This window comes from Aethalodelphis obliquidens, unplaced genomic scaffold, assembly GCF_003676395.1.
Source record: "Aethalodelphis obliquidens isolate GAN/ISIS:26980383/991018 unplaced genomic scaffold, ASM367639v1 scaffold2, whole genome shotgun sequence".
NCBI lineage: Eukaryota > Metazoa > Chordata > Mammalia > Artiodactyla > Delphinidae > Aethalodelphis > Aethalodelphis obliquidens.
The window spans coordinates 48,606,343-48,621,308 of record NW_020837946.1 but is presented as its reverse complement, the minus strand read 5'-3'; the positions used below and the strand labels follow the sequence as shown (position 1 = coordinate 48,621,308).

The window sequence follows — 14,966 nt, the reverse complement described above, 5'->3', positions numbered from 1 at the left end:
ACTATCAACACAAACCTTTATGATCTCTACAAATGGGTGGTGGGTGGAGGGACATTTTCTTCCTCTAAGATTCGGAACAGAATCCAGCCTCCATACTAAAACCACATTAAAAATAAATAAGATCAAATAAGCTAAACGCAATGGGTAGTAACTATCTCAAGAGAGAAGCAGCTGGCACCTGCCTGGATACGCCGCAGTTGCAAGCGGTTGGCTTTTCGTGCTGAATTATTATTTACCGCCCCCCCCGCCTCATCGTCCCCTCCTCCTTCCCTGACTGCTAGGCAAGAAATCTCCGTGTCTCTACATTTTCCCCTCCGCCCCCACCTTACAGGAGTCTCCCACTTCTCGGTCTCGGGCCGCTCTGCCGCCCGCCCGCGGTGGCCTTCGAGTCCCTGGCCCTCCGCCGCCGCGGCGCTGCGCTGGGGGGCGTCCCGCTCGCCGCGCGCTCCCACTCGCGCCCAGACCGGCGCTGCCGTGGGTCCCGGCGGCGGCGGGGGAGGGCGGAGGGAGGCCGCGGGTGACAGATGTACTCCTCTGACAGCTCTCAGTATCAGCCCAGTGGCTCCCTGCCATTGGCTCAGTGCAATGGACCGGCAACGCCGCTCAATATAATAACACTCATGCCTGCCAGCAGCAGCAACTCCGAGTGCTGGCACCGAGAGCGGGGGATGCTGCTGCCGCCGCCGCCGCCACCGCCGCTGCCGCTCGGGCGGCTCCCGCTGCCCGGCTCCGCTCGGCCGCGCAGCCGGCATTGACTCGCGCTCCGCTCCTGGCTGCCTGGCCGGCCCCTCCCAGCCCCGGATCCTCCCGCGGGGCGAATCGCCCTAAGGCGCATTAGGAGAGAAACACAGCTGAGACGGACAGCGCGGCGAGCATGCGGAGGCGGAGGAACCTCGGCGCGCACGGCAGAGGCGCGTAGTGATCCTGTCTCCGGCGGGCGTGCGAGAGAGGCGGCGGTTCGCCCTGGCGGCGGGTCCCTAGCCCAACCTCCCCGGGCCCCGGCGCGCTGCGGCTGCTGGCGCGGGGTGCCTGGAAGCGGCGGCTGCGGTGGAGGAGGCGGCGGCTGCTCCATGGAGTGTTACTACATTGTCATCAGCTCCACGCATCTCAGCAACGGACACTTTCGCAACATAAAGGGAGTTTTCCGGGGCCCTCTCAGCAAGAACGGGAACAAAACTCTGGTAATCGCTTCTGTTTTCCTCTCTCTCTCTGTCTCTCTGTCTCCTGTTTAAGAGGACATTTGGAGGATTGAGGTTATTGTGAGGGTTTGGGGGTGTCACAATTCAATTTGGTTTATAATATATTCATTTATTTGTCTTGTGAGCGTGGGGTGAGAATTTGGTGTAGAAAAAGGTAGGAATCTCAGGGAAGCTGAGATCCATGGCTTTGGTTGACACTTTCCCAACGCTCGGGACCCTCCAACTCAGTCCGTCCTGGTGGAGATTACCACGGTTTCTCTTTATTCGAAACAAATTATGTCAACAGGATCTTTTCTTAAGAAAGAAAAGAAAATAACCCCAACCCCAAGTGACCCTATAGCCTCTGTCGCTTTAGGAAGCTGAAGGTAATGAGGATGTGGGTGCCTCTCGTGGAGGCGGGGGGCCATGTGACTGGTGGTGCAGGGCAAGTGGCGGGACTGAGTGATGGTCTCAGAAGGAGTTTGTGTTCCGGCTGTCTCAGGAAGGACTGGCAGCAAACTTCTCTAGTGAGAAGTTGTCAGTACAAAGCTTAACTGAGTGACTCCAGAACCCCATGCCGTCAGCTTTAAGTTATTCACTCAAAAGAGGTTGGAGATAAGTGTGACGGGTGAGCACTCTGACACAGTCAGAGCCACAAGGAAAAACGTGTTAGACAAACAGAGCCCGTGCAGTCCTGGGAGGTTCTCACTGGACCACCGAGCTTCTCTTTCAGCATTCTAGTAGGAAAAGGACTCCTGACTGGTGAGAGATGTGCTGAGCATTGAGATAGTACAGGGTGATGGCCCTTACTTTTTCTTTCATATCCCCTCTTAACTACAAAACCTCCCTGCAGAACTGACTCCCAAGTCTTGGTATCTCCTGAGAACTATACACCCAATAACGAAAAAGGGAAGTAGAGAGAAGGCTCATTAGGCTAAGTACTGCAAACAGAGTAGAGCCGAGTAAGGTGGTAGAGTAGAAGTTTAAGGACAGAGTCAATTAGTCCAAAAGTACATACAGTATTCTTCATCTATTTTCTTTATGTATCTTAAAATATGATTCTACATAAATTTTTTTCTAAATGTGCTGTGCATCTGTCTTCCAAGAATGAAAAGTTCTCTTCTGAAGTTTTAAGTGAATTCTGACATTGATGTGATTCATTTGATTATTTTCTTTTTTCCCTTGAATCTCTTGGACATCTTCCTCTCAGCTCATTTAAGATTCAAAGAAGTAGGGTTAATTTATCGCTTTTATTATTGTCCTGGATAAGATTGTTTACTGTTGTTGTTGATCAAAGAAAATACTCTTCTGTGGTCTTCCTTAGTGGAGTACTATACAGAGCAATAGGCACAGGCTAAGGTAATTATGGAAAGTGTTCTGGCTAGACTTAGAGAAGTCAACTATATGTGAAGGTAATTTGGGGGAGGGGAAGCGCTTCATTTTGAAAAAAGTGTGCACTGGTTTGTTTTTCAAATCAAGTTTCACTTATGAGAAAAGGCAAACTTATTGACTGAACAAGATCTCATCTCCATAGTTATAATAATGGTGTAGGTAATAAAGCCACAGAATAAAGTTCATAGAAAAAAACATTTATTTGCCAAACCTCAACTTGTTAAAATTCTGGTAATCTTGATTCTTAAATCAACCTTGGGCTTCCATAAATGATTGAACTTGCTTAAGCTAATGTTTGTTGTCGGTTTGAAGTTGATTAGTTCTTTATCACTCATATTGACAAAAGGTAGGTTAAACTGTAGATCTGCCAGTTTAATCTTCAGATTAAAATAGGTGTTAAAGAGCAGCTACCTAAATGAGATGAATAAATCTAAATATATGAAAATGTCAGAAGCAACAAACTGGGATAAAAAGGCTTAGAAATAGTTCCTATCCTATTTTATTTATGGTAAAAGGACTTATAGGGACTTCATAGCTAATCCTTCAAGATTGTGTTTACAAACTGCCCAAGTTAGTGTTTCCTGTGCAAGAGATTTACACCGACTGAAATGATGTAGATTTTTCATATATGGTTCCACTATGTTTGAAACTATTACTTTAAAAAGTAATATATGTCATGTGTGGCTTTTCTATGTCTTTTGATGATTTTGTTATTGAAGAGAATGAGATTTATACCTGTCTATGACAGAAGAGATTCTAAATATATTCATAAATGAATTTTTTAATTAAATAATTTTCTATACTTATCTAAAAATGTATTTTTTACAGCAAGTAGGATGCTGTGAAGAATTATTATAAGCTAAAACTTACTATAAGCTAAAAAGAGAAAACTGAACCTGAAACTTCTCAGAAATAGCAACCTTAATAAGAAACACAAATATTATCTTAAAAATATATATATTCCACAATTTGAATATTTTCAAGTAAGGATTTATGGTTGTCATGTTTTGAATCCCATTTTTATAGAGTAGTAATTATGAGATCTTTTTTACTTTCTTATCTATTTGATTTTGACATATTGTGAACTTTGCCTTTGAAGACATCATCACATTTTTGCATTTTGAAATGTGTATTAAGTTAAAAAAATTTTAATGAGTGGTTGTTTTGTTTTTTTTTTCTTATTTCGGGAAAGCACAACTTAAAACATAAAATCCATTGAGGGATTTTTCCAAAGAAATTCCAATTAGTTTTCAACCACTAGATAACTAATGGATATTCTGAACATTTTTTAAATTCATATTTTTAAAACATTATTTTCTAGGCTTTAAAATTTTTGAACTGATTTAAGATAGGCTATAACTGTTAATACAGTGTTCTTTCAAGAATTAGAAGGTACCTATAGAATAAATTTACTTACAGAATAAAACTCATTGTTTACTGACCTTGGTTAATTGCTTTAGTCCTAAATCCAGAATGTAATCCTGCTACTCATACTGAGGATATTATCAAAATGTACAGACCTTTCCATAGATCATATTATGTCACTCACACAATAAAATTTTAAGCATACTTAAAGATTAAGCCTGTTGATAATCTTGATCCTATTCTTGGGCTTTTAAATATATTCCTTTTCACAATTTTAACTGAATATACGCAAATCTCCATTTTGCAAGGTCTTACCATCAAAGAGAAAGTTCACTCTACTTGTGATGATTTCTGTTATAAATAGCATCATATGTGTGATATAGCTTTAATTCCATGGAATAAGAAATAAGCTAATATTTTATTAGTGCTCCAGAATATGTCTGAATAAGTTACGTCGTTTAATGACAATGAATAAAGTTTACAATCCATGTATTCTTATTGTTTTTCTTTTGATTATCCCAAACCACCATTGTGTATGCATCTGTTTATTAGATAAAGACATTTTGTTATATTTATGTTTTGCAGTTGATCCACAAAAGTTTTTTTGTCCTAATTATATATTTTTAAAGTTTTAATACAAAATATTAAAATATATATACTTTAATGCAGAATTTAAATATATATTTAATCACTTCTAATATGGAATTTGGAGTTTGTGGAACTTTGGAAATCATTACTAATTTGTTTATTACTTCTGTTAGTTGGTCAGCATTTTTGTATTTCACAAGAGTATTATGTCTGTTTAAAGACTATGAAATTCAAAAAGAAGGAGTGCTGATTTGAGGTCAGGCAGTGAGTCAATATTATAATGCAGATTTCCTGACTCTAGACATATTTCCTTTATAATTTATATACTAAATTAGGGAATCCATAGAAATTGGTATGATAATATGGATACTGATAAAGAGATGGTATTGGTGTCATCTATTGTTTGAAGACACTCTACTTTTCCACTTGGCTTTACGTGTGGAGAAATAGGGCCAGACTCACAGAATAATTTGAATTCAAATTTATTTTATTTCTTATTCTCCAATATGCGAACATCAATAATTTTTGTCTTGCCTGAGCCCTGTTCCTGAAGGCTGTCCTCCATTTCCAAAATATTAAGTACCAGGTTTGGCAAGAAAAGATGTATTGATTTATTAATCAGTTATCAACATATTTGTTATTTAGTTCGTTCAGATTTATTGAGATGCTTTAATTGCAAAGCACTGTTCTAGGCACCACAGGCTTTGTGCTAAGTATTATGCACTGAATATTATGTTAAAATGTATTCATGGATGCGCCATTCATTTTGAATATGTTGAAAAAATATTCACATATTTTGACAAGTTTGCAGGTTTCTTGTCACTCAAGATATTTTCATATGTATTCATTTTGAAAGTATGAAAAAATTCTGGGTTTTTTCCTTTGTGTATACAGGAGCTCACTAAAATTAGGGAGGTCTTTGAAATATACTGTATGGACTTTTGTTCTAATTTTCATTATCTAATATAACAGTATTTTTCATGTCATTCCCTTACGTACACATTTCTTTATCTCCTACAGTATATAATTTAAAAGGTTTCTCCACTCACTAAAACCCATTTATGTGGCACAATTAGGGTTGTGCATAAGACTAAAGAAACAAGTGTTAGTGCTGCTGAAATGTTCTCATTGTTAGATTAATATCCTCAAGACAGGTCAGGGGTGAGGGTGGGTTAGGGTGAATAATATATGGCTAAATTTCCCCACTTTAAAAATTTGGTCATGTAATTAGTTATATATTTTTCCAAGTTTCTTTTACATTATTATACATTCAGTATTAAAGACCGTCTTGTGTCTCACTTTCCTGAACTTAATGTGACATATATTCTTTGCTATACTTGTTTTTTATTCTAGCAAAACTACAACACGTGTGTTTTCAGAACACATTATTGGAGTAAGGAAAATAAGATTGAAATACTGATATTATGACCTACTCAAAAATGTAAGCAGTATTTTAAGGCAAATATTGTCAAGTAACATCCGTGATTCTAACATATCTTTTTAAGTTTATGAAATATTATTTAAGTTATTTTTGATAGTTGAAAGTCAAATAGTGACATACTATCTTGTCTTTCCTTTTCAATTATGCACCAATATTTTCTAGTTTATTGATGACTGCGATTACGTTTTTGCTGAAAATACAGATCAACAAGAGCGTTGGAGAACACTAATCCAAAGGTTTCATATAGTTGTATTTGTATTCAGGACCAAATTCAGGTTGCAGAAGTAGTTTGTTCAGTGTGCACTGTGTTTTAAAGTATTTGGGCTTCAGTGCCATTCAAAGGGGAATACACTTCACAGTTTGCTACTGTCTATACTATTTTTTACTGTTATATAAGTTTTCACTTATTTATAATACCTTCCTGACCAGTGAAGGCACTTGAATTTTCCACTTCTTGTTTAGTCAGAGAACCAAATTTTACATATGGGGAGACAGAAACATTTTCGTCATTCTACCTTTCATGGTACCAACTTTTAGATAGACAGTAGTCTTCCAAAAAGTTTTCTGCATATTTGTATGTTTCTATACTGTTTATTATGTATTGGTTGAATTGCTTAACAGTATTTTCCAGATCATATATCTAGGATATTATGACCTATCATAATAATTATAATATAGAAACGTGGATTTGAGGATGATGCATTTTTGCATTTTAAAATTGCAGACTTTCGCTCAGACCACAGGTGTTTTTAGTAATTTCTTGTTGTTTTTGGTCTTTTTAAAAATTAATTTTGAATGTAATTTTAGTCTTTATACTTTTGGTAAACATGTTTAGTTCATGTAACATACTTAGAAAATAGTTTTTAGAAGTATTATACATAGGGGAAATCATACTTTTTAATAAATGTAATCATAATACAGTGTTGAAATAATTTTCTCAGCGATCCTGTTTAACTGAGATATTACTATTGTAGGCAATTGTTGTAATTAGGAGTTTGAGTAATCCTTCCAGAGAGAAAAAAATAGCAGTTTTAATCTGTGGTATACTGCAGCCAAAATTCATAAAGAAGTTTTTATATTTATTTTTCACTTTTTTATATTGCAAACTACAATATTAATAATTTTATTAATTCTATCCTCTAAAAATCTTAGCCTGAAACCATTTGATCTGTTTTATCTCATCAGATTATCCTTTGCCTCTGAGAAAATTATTAACATATATACAATATTATGATGTTGTTTTCAACTAGCAAGGTTTCATTAATTTTATAAATGTATTACAGTACACTTCCTAGCACAGTATAATATAAAGTGGGGTAGTAAATAATTAAAACTCGATCCTAGTTGTCAAAATGACAAAGTCCATTACCTGATGTAGTACTCTGGACTCTTTCATAATGGTTTGGCACCATTAGAAGAAAGTTATGTACTTTTCTAAATGTAAGTACATTTAACGTATTAAATGTTTATGATGACAGTGCCATATTCAAATTATAAGAAAACACTTTTAACTTGCATAGCTTTAGAAAAATGAGCTATGCTGAGTGTGATGACTGGTTTTATGTGTCAACCAGAATAGTACCCAGTTATTTAAACAAACACTAATCTAGGTGCTCTGAAGGTATTTTGTAGATATAGTTAATGTCTGTAATCAGTTGACCTCAAGTAAAGGAGATTACTGTCTATAATGTGGATGGATCTCATGCCATCAGTTGAAAGACTGTAAGAGCAAAAACTGAGATTTCTTGGTGAAGAAGAAATTCTGCCTCATGACTGCAGCATCAAACCCTGCCCTGAGTTTCTAGCCTACTGACCTGTCCTACAGAAGCCCCACAAACCCACAATCAGAGTCAATCCCCAATTCCTTAAAACTCTCTTTTCCTCCCTCTCTCCCCTTCCTCTCCATGTATTCCACCTGCCTCCTCCACCACCACCCCAATTCTCTCTCCATCTCTCCTGTTGGTTCTGTTGATCTAGACCCCAAACAGTACACTGAGGATCAGTTATTACATCTCTTTTACAATAAGAAAACTCAATATTTGAAATATAAATCATATCCAATTCCAGTTGGATTTAATTGGAAATTGGTGAAATTGACATTGTTAAACTATTTAGGGTTAAAATTTATAAACCTTAATATGGAATGTTTTTGTTGTTTTATAAAGGAATGTATAATAACTTTATTTTAAATATTTGCCTGGATTACTATGTATCTCTCAATCAATCTCCCTGGATCCTCCCAAAAAAACTTTTATAAAACTGTAAAATATAGTTATTCTTATCTGTTCAGCTCCAATAGCTAATCATACATGCATTTATTGTACTTGAAGAAAATCAGGCTATCTTTAAATGAGAGAAAATATTTTTAAACTTAATATCAAAAGTGTACAATTTGGTAACCCAAATTTAAGAAAGTTGGCTTTAATGGGTGGCTATGTAAAATGAAGGACAAATTTTACAAAACAAAAATGTTTTCATGAAAAATGCACAGAATGGTGTCAGTAACCACCAGCCAGAAACCACCAGGAACAGAGCTCTAGTTGAACCAAGCTGGACCTATTCGTACTTGTTGGAACAAGATAAACTGTACACCTTGATGCATCTCATGAAGAGGAAATAAGGGAGAGTTTTATAGGTTTTGGGATTGTGTAAGGTGATTTTGTGGAGTTTATTGAAACATTGTTTTATTCTGGATTATCCTGTGAGAAAGGAGGGCCATTCTACAATTGGTTATTTTAGTGCTTTTTCTCTAGGAGGCAAGAGGAACGGAGTGGGGGCAAAGCTGTAGTTGGTAGAGAAGCAGCTTTTGCTCATGTTGGCTGGCAGATGGGGATGTTTCATAACAAAAACAGTAGGTTTGTTTTTGTCGGTCCCCAAACATGACTGTGAAGTGGTCTTGTTTTTTCCTGCTTCCTTCATGCTCATCAATGACCTTGTCCGATGTTAGGGGACTGTGAAACTGTTTATCTTTGATAACAGAACCATATCTTACTTTTTTTTTCCTATTTATTTTTGGTTACATTGGGTCTTCATTGCTGTACATAGGCTTTCTCTAGTTGCGGTGAGCGGGGAGTACTCTCCGTTGCGGTGTGTGGGCTTCTCATTGCGGTGGCTTCTCTTGTTGCATAGCACGGGCTCTAGGCTCTCAGGCTTCAGTAGTTGTGGCTCACGGGCTCTAGAGTGCAGACTCAGTAGTTGTGGCACACGGGCTCAGTACTTGTGGCTCATGGGTTCTAGGCATGCGGGCTTCAGTAGTTGTGGGGCAGAGGCTTCGTTGCTCTGTGACATGTGGGATCTTTCTGGACCAGGGCTCGAACCCGTGTCCCCTGCAGCAGGCGGATTCTCACCCACTGCGCCACCAGGGAAGCCCCATACCTTACTTTTTGATCTACACAAGTTCGTAGCTGACAGTTCCCAGGGGCTGATTTTTTCTTTCTCAGATATGACATGGATGGTTGCAAAGAAAATGGAGGCAAGACCATCAGAGAATTTCAAGGAAATGAGACCCAAAGCCGGGGAGTCTTAGGGATGAGGGAGGGAAGGAGAATGGTTGAAGATTACCAAGGTGGAGCATGGAAGACATGTGCCCTGCACTGGCACATTCTTATGAGGACTCTGGGGAGATAAAACAGTTTCCCATCTCTTAAGAGATAAAGGGGAAAGGCTTTTCAAGAGAGACAAACTTCAGTTGGTGCAAAATGCTGAAGTAAAACTTCAACAAAAAGTCTAAAGCTATAGAGATTTCATTGATAAGGGACATTTCTGAATTCAAGGCACAGTCCAAGTGTTTTAGGACATGTAGGAATATAGAGAATTTTGTCATAAAAGAGGTTGTAACATAATCTCATGGAGATTGAAGTCCAGAAGATGAAGAAAAATTTGGGAATTCTGGACTTCCTGTGGCAACTGACATTACTGGGTATACAGGGTAGTATAAAACTGGTTCCGATAATCCCAGTGCAGGCAGTGGTAGCAGTGGAGTGGTGAACCACAACAGAGAGGAGTCGTCTTGGGGGGAGTGCTCAGAGTTCTTGGGATCATCTTAGACGCCTCCTATGAGACTGAATTATGCACAGCCCTATTGTGAGCCTGAGAGCTTTCTCCTGACCCTTGCTGAATTATCATGCCAGAGGGGCATGGTTAGTTCTGGTGCACAGATTTCCTCCCATATTCAGCCCCTGGGAGTGGGGGGGCAGGTGGGGAAGGTCAGTGTATTAACAGTGATTCAAAGGTTAACCCATCCAAATTGCCTTGTTTGTGTCCTTCAGATAGGAAACACCTAAAGAATTTGATGTGGAGCAAGCAAATTTTGTTTGGAGAGAATTTAGGAAATTGCCAAACACTTTGGATTATGGAAAGCAGGGAAGTTTTGGACAATAAGTAACTGAGGAGGAAGTGAGGCCAGTTACAAAGAAGGTAGGGATTTAATGATGAGCGGTTTGAACTAAATGATTTTACTTACAAGTGGTCAAGGACAGAAAGATGGGATAAAATATGGATTCTCTCCTCCTTTAATGAAAGGTCTCAAGTGACATGGTCTAGTGGCTTCCAAGGAAGTGTCAGCGGAAATACCGTAATCTTTGTGGTACTTCCTTCAAAACCTGATATTTAGCAAATCACCTCTCTTTGCTGAAATGAGACAAAGTTCCTTCATAGTAGGGAAGAGAATGACCACTTTCACTCCAAGATTGTGTTCTTGCATCCAGTTTAGCATGCCTTTGTCAAAATATTTACTGTCATACTTACACAGTGGTTGAAAGCACACTTTATAACCAGATGGACCTGAGCCCAAATCCTAAACAGACCTCTGTATCAATAGTGAGTAAAACTTTTTGTAACCAGGATCCCAAATATCAACTCTGTACCTATATAATATTTTATATCAAATTTTTAGTGTAACAGAAATATGCAACTAGATATTTTTTGACATTAAGTGGCTCGGTAATGTCAAGACTAAAGACTCTGATTTTATTTGTATTTTTCCTACAGTTGTAAGGTGGTTAGTGCTCCAGCCATCACATCTACATTCTAAGCTAGAAAAAGTGAGTAAAGAGGAAGGACAAAAAGTTGAATGTTCTTTCTTTTTTTTTTTTTAAGAAATCCCACTCAGCAGTGTTGCTTATATCTCTTCTGCTGGAGTTGTGTCATAGGACCACTCCTAAGTGCAGGGAAGAATGGGAACATGATTGATTAAGCCAGGCACATTGCTAAGCTCAATAAAATCAGTGTTATGTTAGTAAGAGAAAGAGGTAACTGATCAGACAAGAGAAGTCTACCACAACTGGTCACTAGCTTTATGACCTTGGTCAAGTTCACCTTTCTATCAGTTATATTATCCTTAAATGGAGGTGATACATAATACCTACCTAGAAAACAGTTTTGCACATTAAGTGAGATGTGCAATTAAAGTAATTTGCACAAGGTTTGACCCTAATAAACTCCCAATAAATGAGGGTAGCTATTGACAATATTTCATACTGGAACATTCATATCTAGAATCTCATCTATTCAATATGTATAAATTTACATAATTTGGACACTTTTAGTGTTGAACAATATCAACGTTTCCTTTTTGTTTTCCTGTTTACCCATGGCACTCCTTACATATTTATCTCCACCCAAGATTCATAAAATCTCCTCCTTTAGAGGAGGGATTGGGCCCTAGTTATTACAGTAGATAAAGAAATGAAAATCTTATGGAAACCTTAAAATATAAGACATTCTTTTGTCTCATAAAGTTTGTGGAACTATACTCTGTACTCCTAGGAAGCTGGATGTTTAGGAAAGCTTAGAATTTCTTTTAATTCTCCTCAAGAATGATTTCAGTAGCTGTGATTCCCTTGCAATGTCTTGGATCACTGCAGGTCTGGTATTACAAAATTAATATTTACACTAGGGGGCGGCATAACATTTCCTCTTGCTCTCGTATACACAGGTATAGTAAATAATCATGCATTAATAAATTTGTCAACTATAGGATTACCACAGTTTTACTAACTAAAAGTCACTTTAAAATTTTACTGACCAAGAAATCAATATGGAAATGCAAAACAGATGTGATGTATTTGCTATATACTTTATTTGTGTACTTCCCCAAGTAATTATTCTTGGCCATTCTCTACCTCAGTCACATGTGATACGTATAGTAATATGGAGGTAGCAGAGAGTTGGTGTGTAACCATGCCTTACTAGATTATCACTCTTGGCTGTAAAAGTATCAGTTTTCACTCTTGAAGTGGATATTTTGGTTTCTTCTGAGTACTTTCAACGTACTAGATTTATGATTCTTTTTTTTTTTTTTTTTCTGTACGCGGGCCTCTCACTGTTGTGGCCTCTCCGGTTGCAGAGCACAGGCTCTGGACGTGCAGGCTCAGTGACCATGGCTCACGGGCCCAGCCGCTCCGCGGCATGTGGGATCTTCCCGGACCAGGGCATGAACCCGTGTCCCCTGCATCGGCAGGCGGACTCTCAACCACTGCACCACCAGGGAAGCCCCAGATTTATGATTCGTAATGCCCAATTTATGTCATAGTTATTTTATAATTGTCACAGTTAATTTATAATTACATTTGATTGACATTTTCATGGACTACATTATTAAGCAAAATAAAAGTGGATGGTGATGACCATTTGTTAAAACAAGAATAGCTATAATGCAAAATAAAAAATATGTGAAAGTGTGAAATCTAACCCTTATTTTCATGATTGCCACATGTGATATTACAGAATAGTTAAAAAATATCTGAGACTCAAATTTCCCAGTTCTATTAAAATTTAATGGAATTTCCTCCATAGAAATTGGGATTAGATTTCTTAGGGAAAACACACACATTACATAAAATGACACAGACTGTTCTGCTTGTGTTACTAATCACTGTGAAATTATTGATACAACATGAAAGATGCAATTTTTTATGGATCAGGATTTAGAGGAGTTGATATTATGATACATGCTTCTACTCAAAAACTCACAAGGCTTTTTCTAGCTAGAATAATATTAATAAAATTTCAGATGTTTCATGGTACATATTGCTGTCCTGGAGAGCCACATTTAAGAAAATATGTTACCATATTATTCCACAGTAAAGGGTTAGTGAAGTAAATAGTAGTAATAGTAATAATAACAATAATAATGAATCAAAACAAATTGATCCCCTTTGTACAGTGCCTAGCATAGCTGTAAGCATAATTTGATTATGTAAGAAAAAAACTAGAGACAGAAGATATTGTTTACTTATAATGTTAAATTACTGTAATTAAAATACTATATCAGTAATTAAGTTCAGATATGCTATAGTCTGAGTAATTATTCACCTTCTAGGCATTAAACATGCCAACTATTTTGACTTATTAATAAAGTGCCAATACAATTATGTCAACTACAGAAACTATAGGTCATGTGAGAAATTCTTCTCTCTTTTCTCTCAGTACCCTACATAAAATAAGTACAATATCTATTCTTGGACACAGGCAAAATAGACATGTACACACACAGCAAAATTATGTACAGGTATGCTCTCTCTCTCTCTCTCTCTCTCTCTCTCTCTCTGTCTCTCTCTGCCCCACCCCACCCCGCCTCCCCCCCTTCCTTCTCTTCTTCTTTCTCTCTCTCTAACTACTGTCTTGCTACACCCCCACTGTAGTCTAGAAAATCAGAGAGCATATTGTTTTTCCAGTTTCAGCCTGTCTGCATGTTTGTTTCTCAGGAAGTACATAGAATTCTACTAGTAGTTCTGGCCATGTCCAGAGAGCAAAACAATCATTTATTTGAAAAGCAATTAAGAACTCCTCTTCCCCCTATCTCAGCCACTGAATATAATATCAGAGATCTGAAAATAATACTGGTAAGATTTAGAGAAATCTGAAGCAACTCAGTGGTCAAAGTTCCACTGTATGGCCACAATCTTAGGAATTAAAAATAGAGGAGAGAGAGAGAGAGAGGGAGGGAGAAAGAAAGGAAAAAGGAAGGAAGGAAGAGAGGGAAAGAAAGATCATTAGTTCTTCTTAATCAGTAAAGAAGAATATAAGCTAATATACGAATGTATATCAATTTAAATAATTAGATGATGGTACATTCGGGTTTGCCTGGGATAATCCCAGTTTAGATTGTTGTCCTGGCATGGTACCGCCTTTAACTCTTAGAGTTATTCTGATTTGGATGGTAATCTATATGGGCATTCTGCTAAATACAGAAACCTCCGGAGTGACAGGAATCTGCCTGAATTGATTCCCCGTTGTCTATCCTGTCTTAAAACCTACATTCCTTTAGAATTTGTTGATTCTTATGAGAATGGTATCTACGGATGATGTGTTTAATGTGCTACTTTGCTATTTTTTCAACAACCCTAAGTCCTATTATACGCAGTGATAAAAGAAATGTAGTTATTCTTTCTCCCCACCTTTTGGCAGTTTGAGTTTAGCCACATCGTGGAAGAAGGGATATTCAGAGGCAGGAGGATGCAAAGGCACAGGGTCAATTGGAGATCGCTTGAGGCAGCTGCAGTACAGTGAAGAGGTGAAGGGAGCCACAGTGAGTTTCCACTGGCCACATACCAGCCAAGCCTTGTCAGTGAAAAGTTCCTGGGGCTGAAGAGCCAGCTGCATTGTTCCAAGTTGACTATTTTAGTGGCAGAATTTTGCCCAAGCATTGCCAGTTTTGGTTCCTCGACAAGCCTCATTCAACAGGGTCACCTTTGAATCTGTCAGCTACCTAATACTCTTCCAATAAATGTATTTTATGCTTCATTTAATGAGTTAATTTTGGTTATTTTTAGCTGAGAAGCCTGACTAGAATTAGGACAACTGTAGAACTGCAGTTTTTTTTTTCCCAAGGATGTGAAACATTTTGCTGGGTTTTACATCTAGAGAATTTTGACAGTGTTTCACTCTCTCCTTTGCTTCCCATCATTCTCCTTTTTTATGGAAGGGGTTCAGCCTCTGGAACTAGAGAGACCTAGGTTTAAATTCTGGCTTTGTAACCTGGGCCAGTTATTTAACCTCCC

The 14,966-nt window shown here is 38.0% G+C and overlaps 1 protein-coding gene across 1 annotated transcript in view; it reads left to right on the top strand.

Annotated features, from left to right (window-relative positions):
• Positions 1–471: 471 nt before the first annotated feature.
• The window catches only part of ZNF804A (zinc finger protein 804A), a 313,788-nt gene continuing 299,293 nt past the window's right edge, over positions 472–14,966 (top strand). Inside the window, exon 1 of the mRNA XM_027126426.1 lies at positions 472–1,181. Coding sequence (XP_026982227.1) covers positions 1,071–1,181 — 111 coding nt within the window. The 5' untranslated portion in view covers positions 472–1,070. The remainder of the gene's footprint in view (positions 1,182–14,966) is intronic.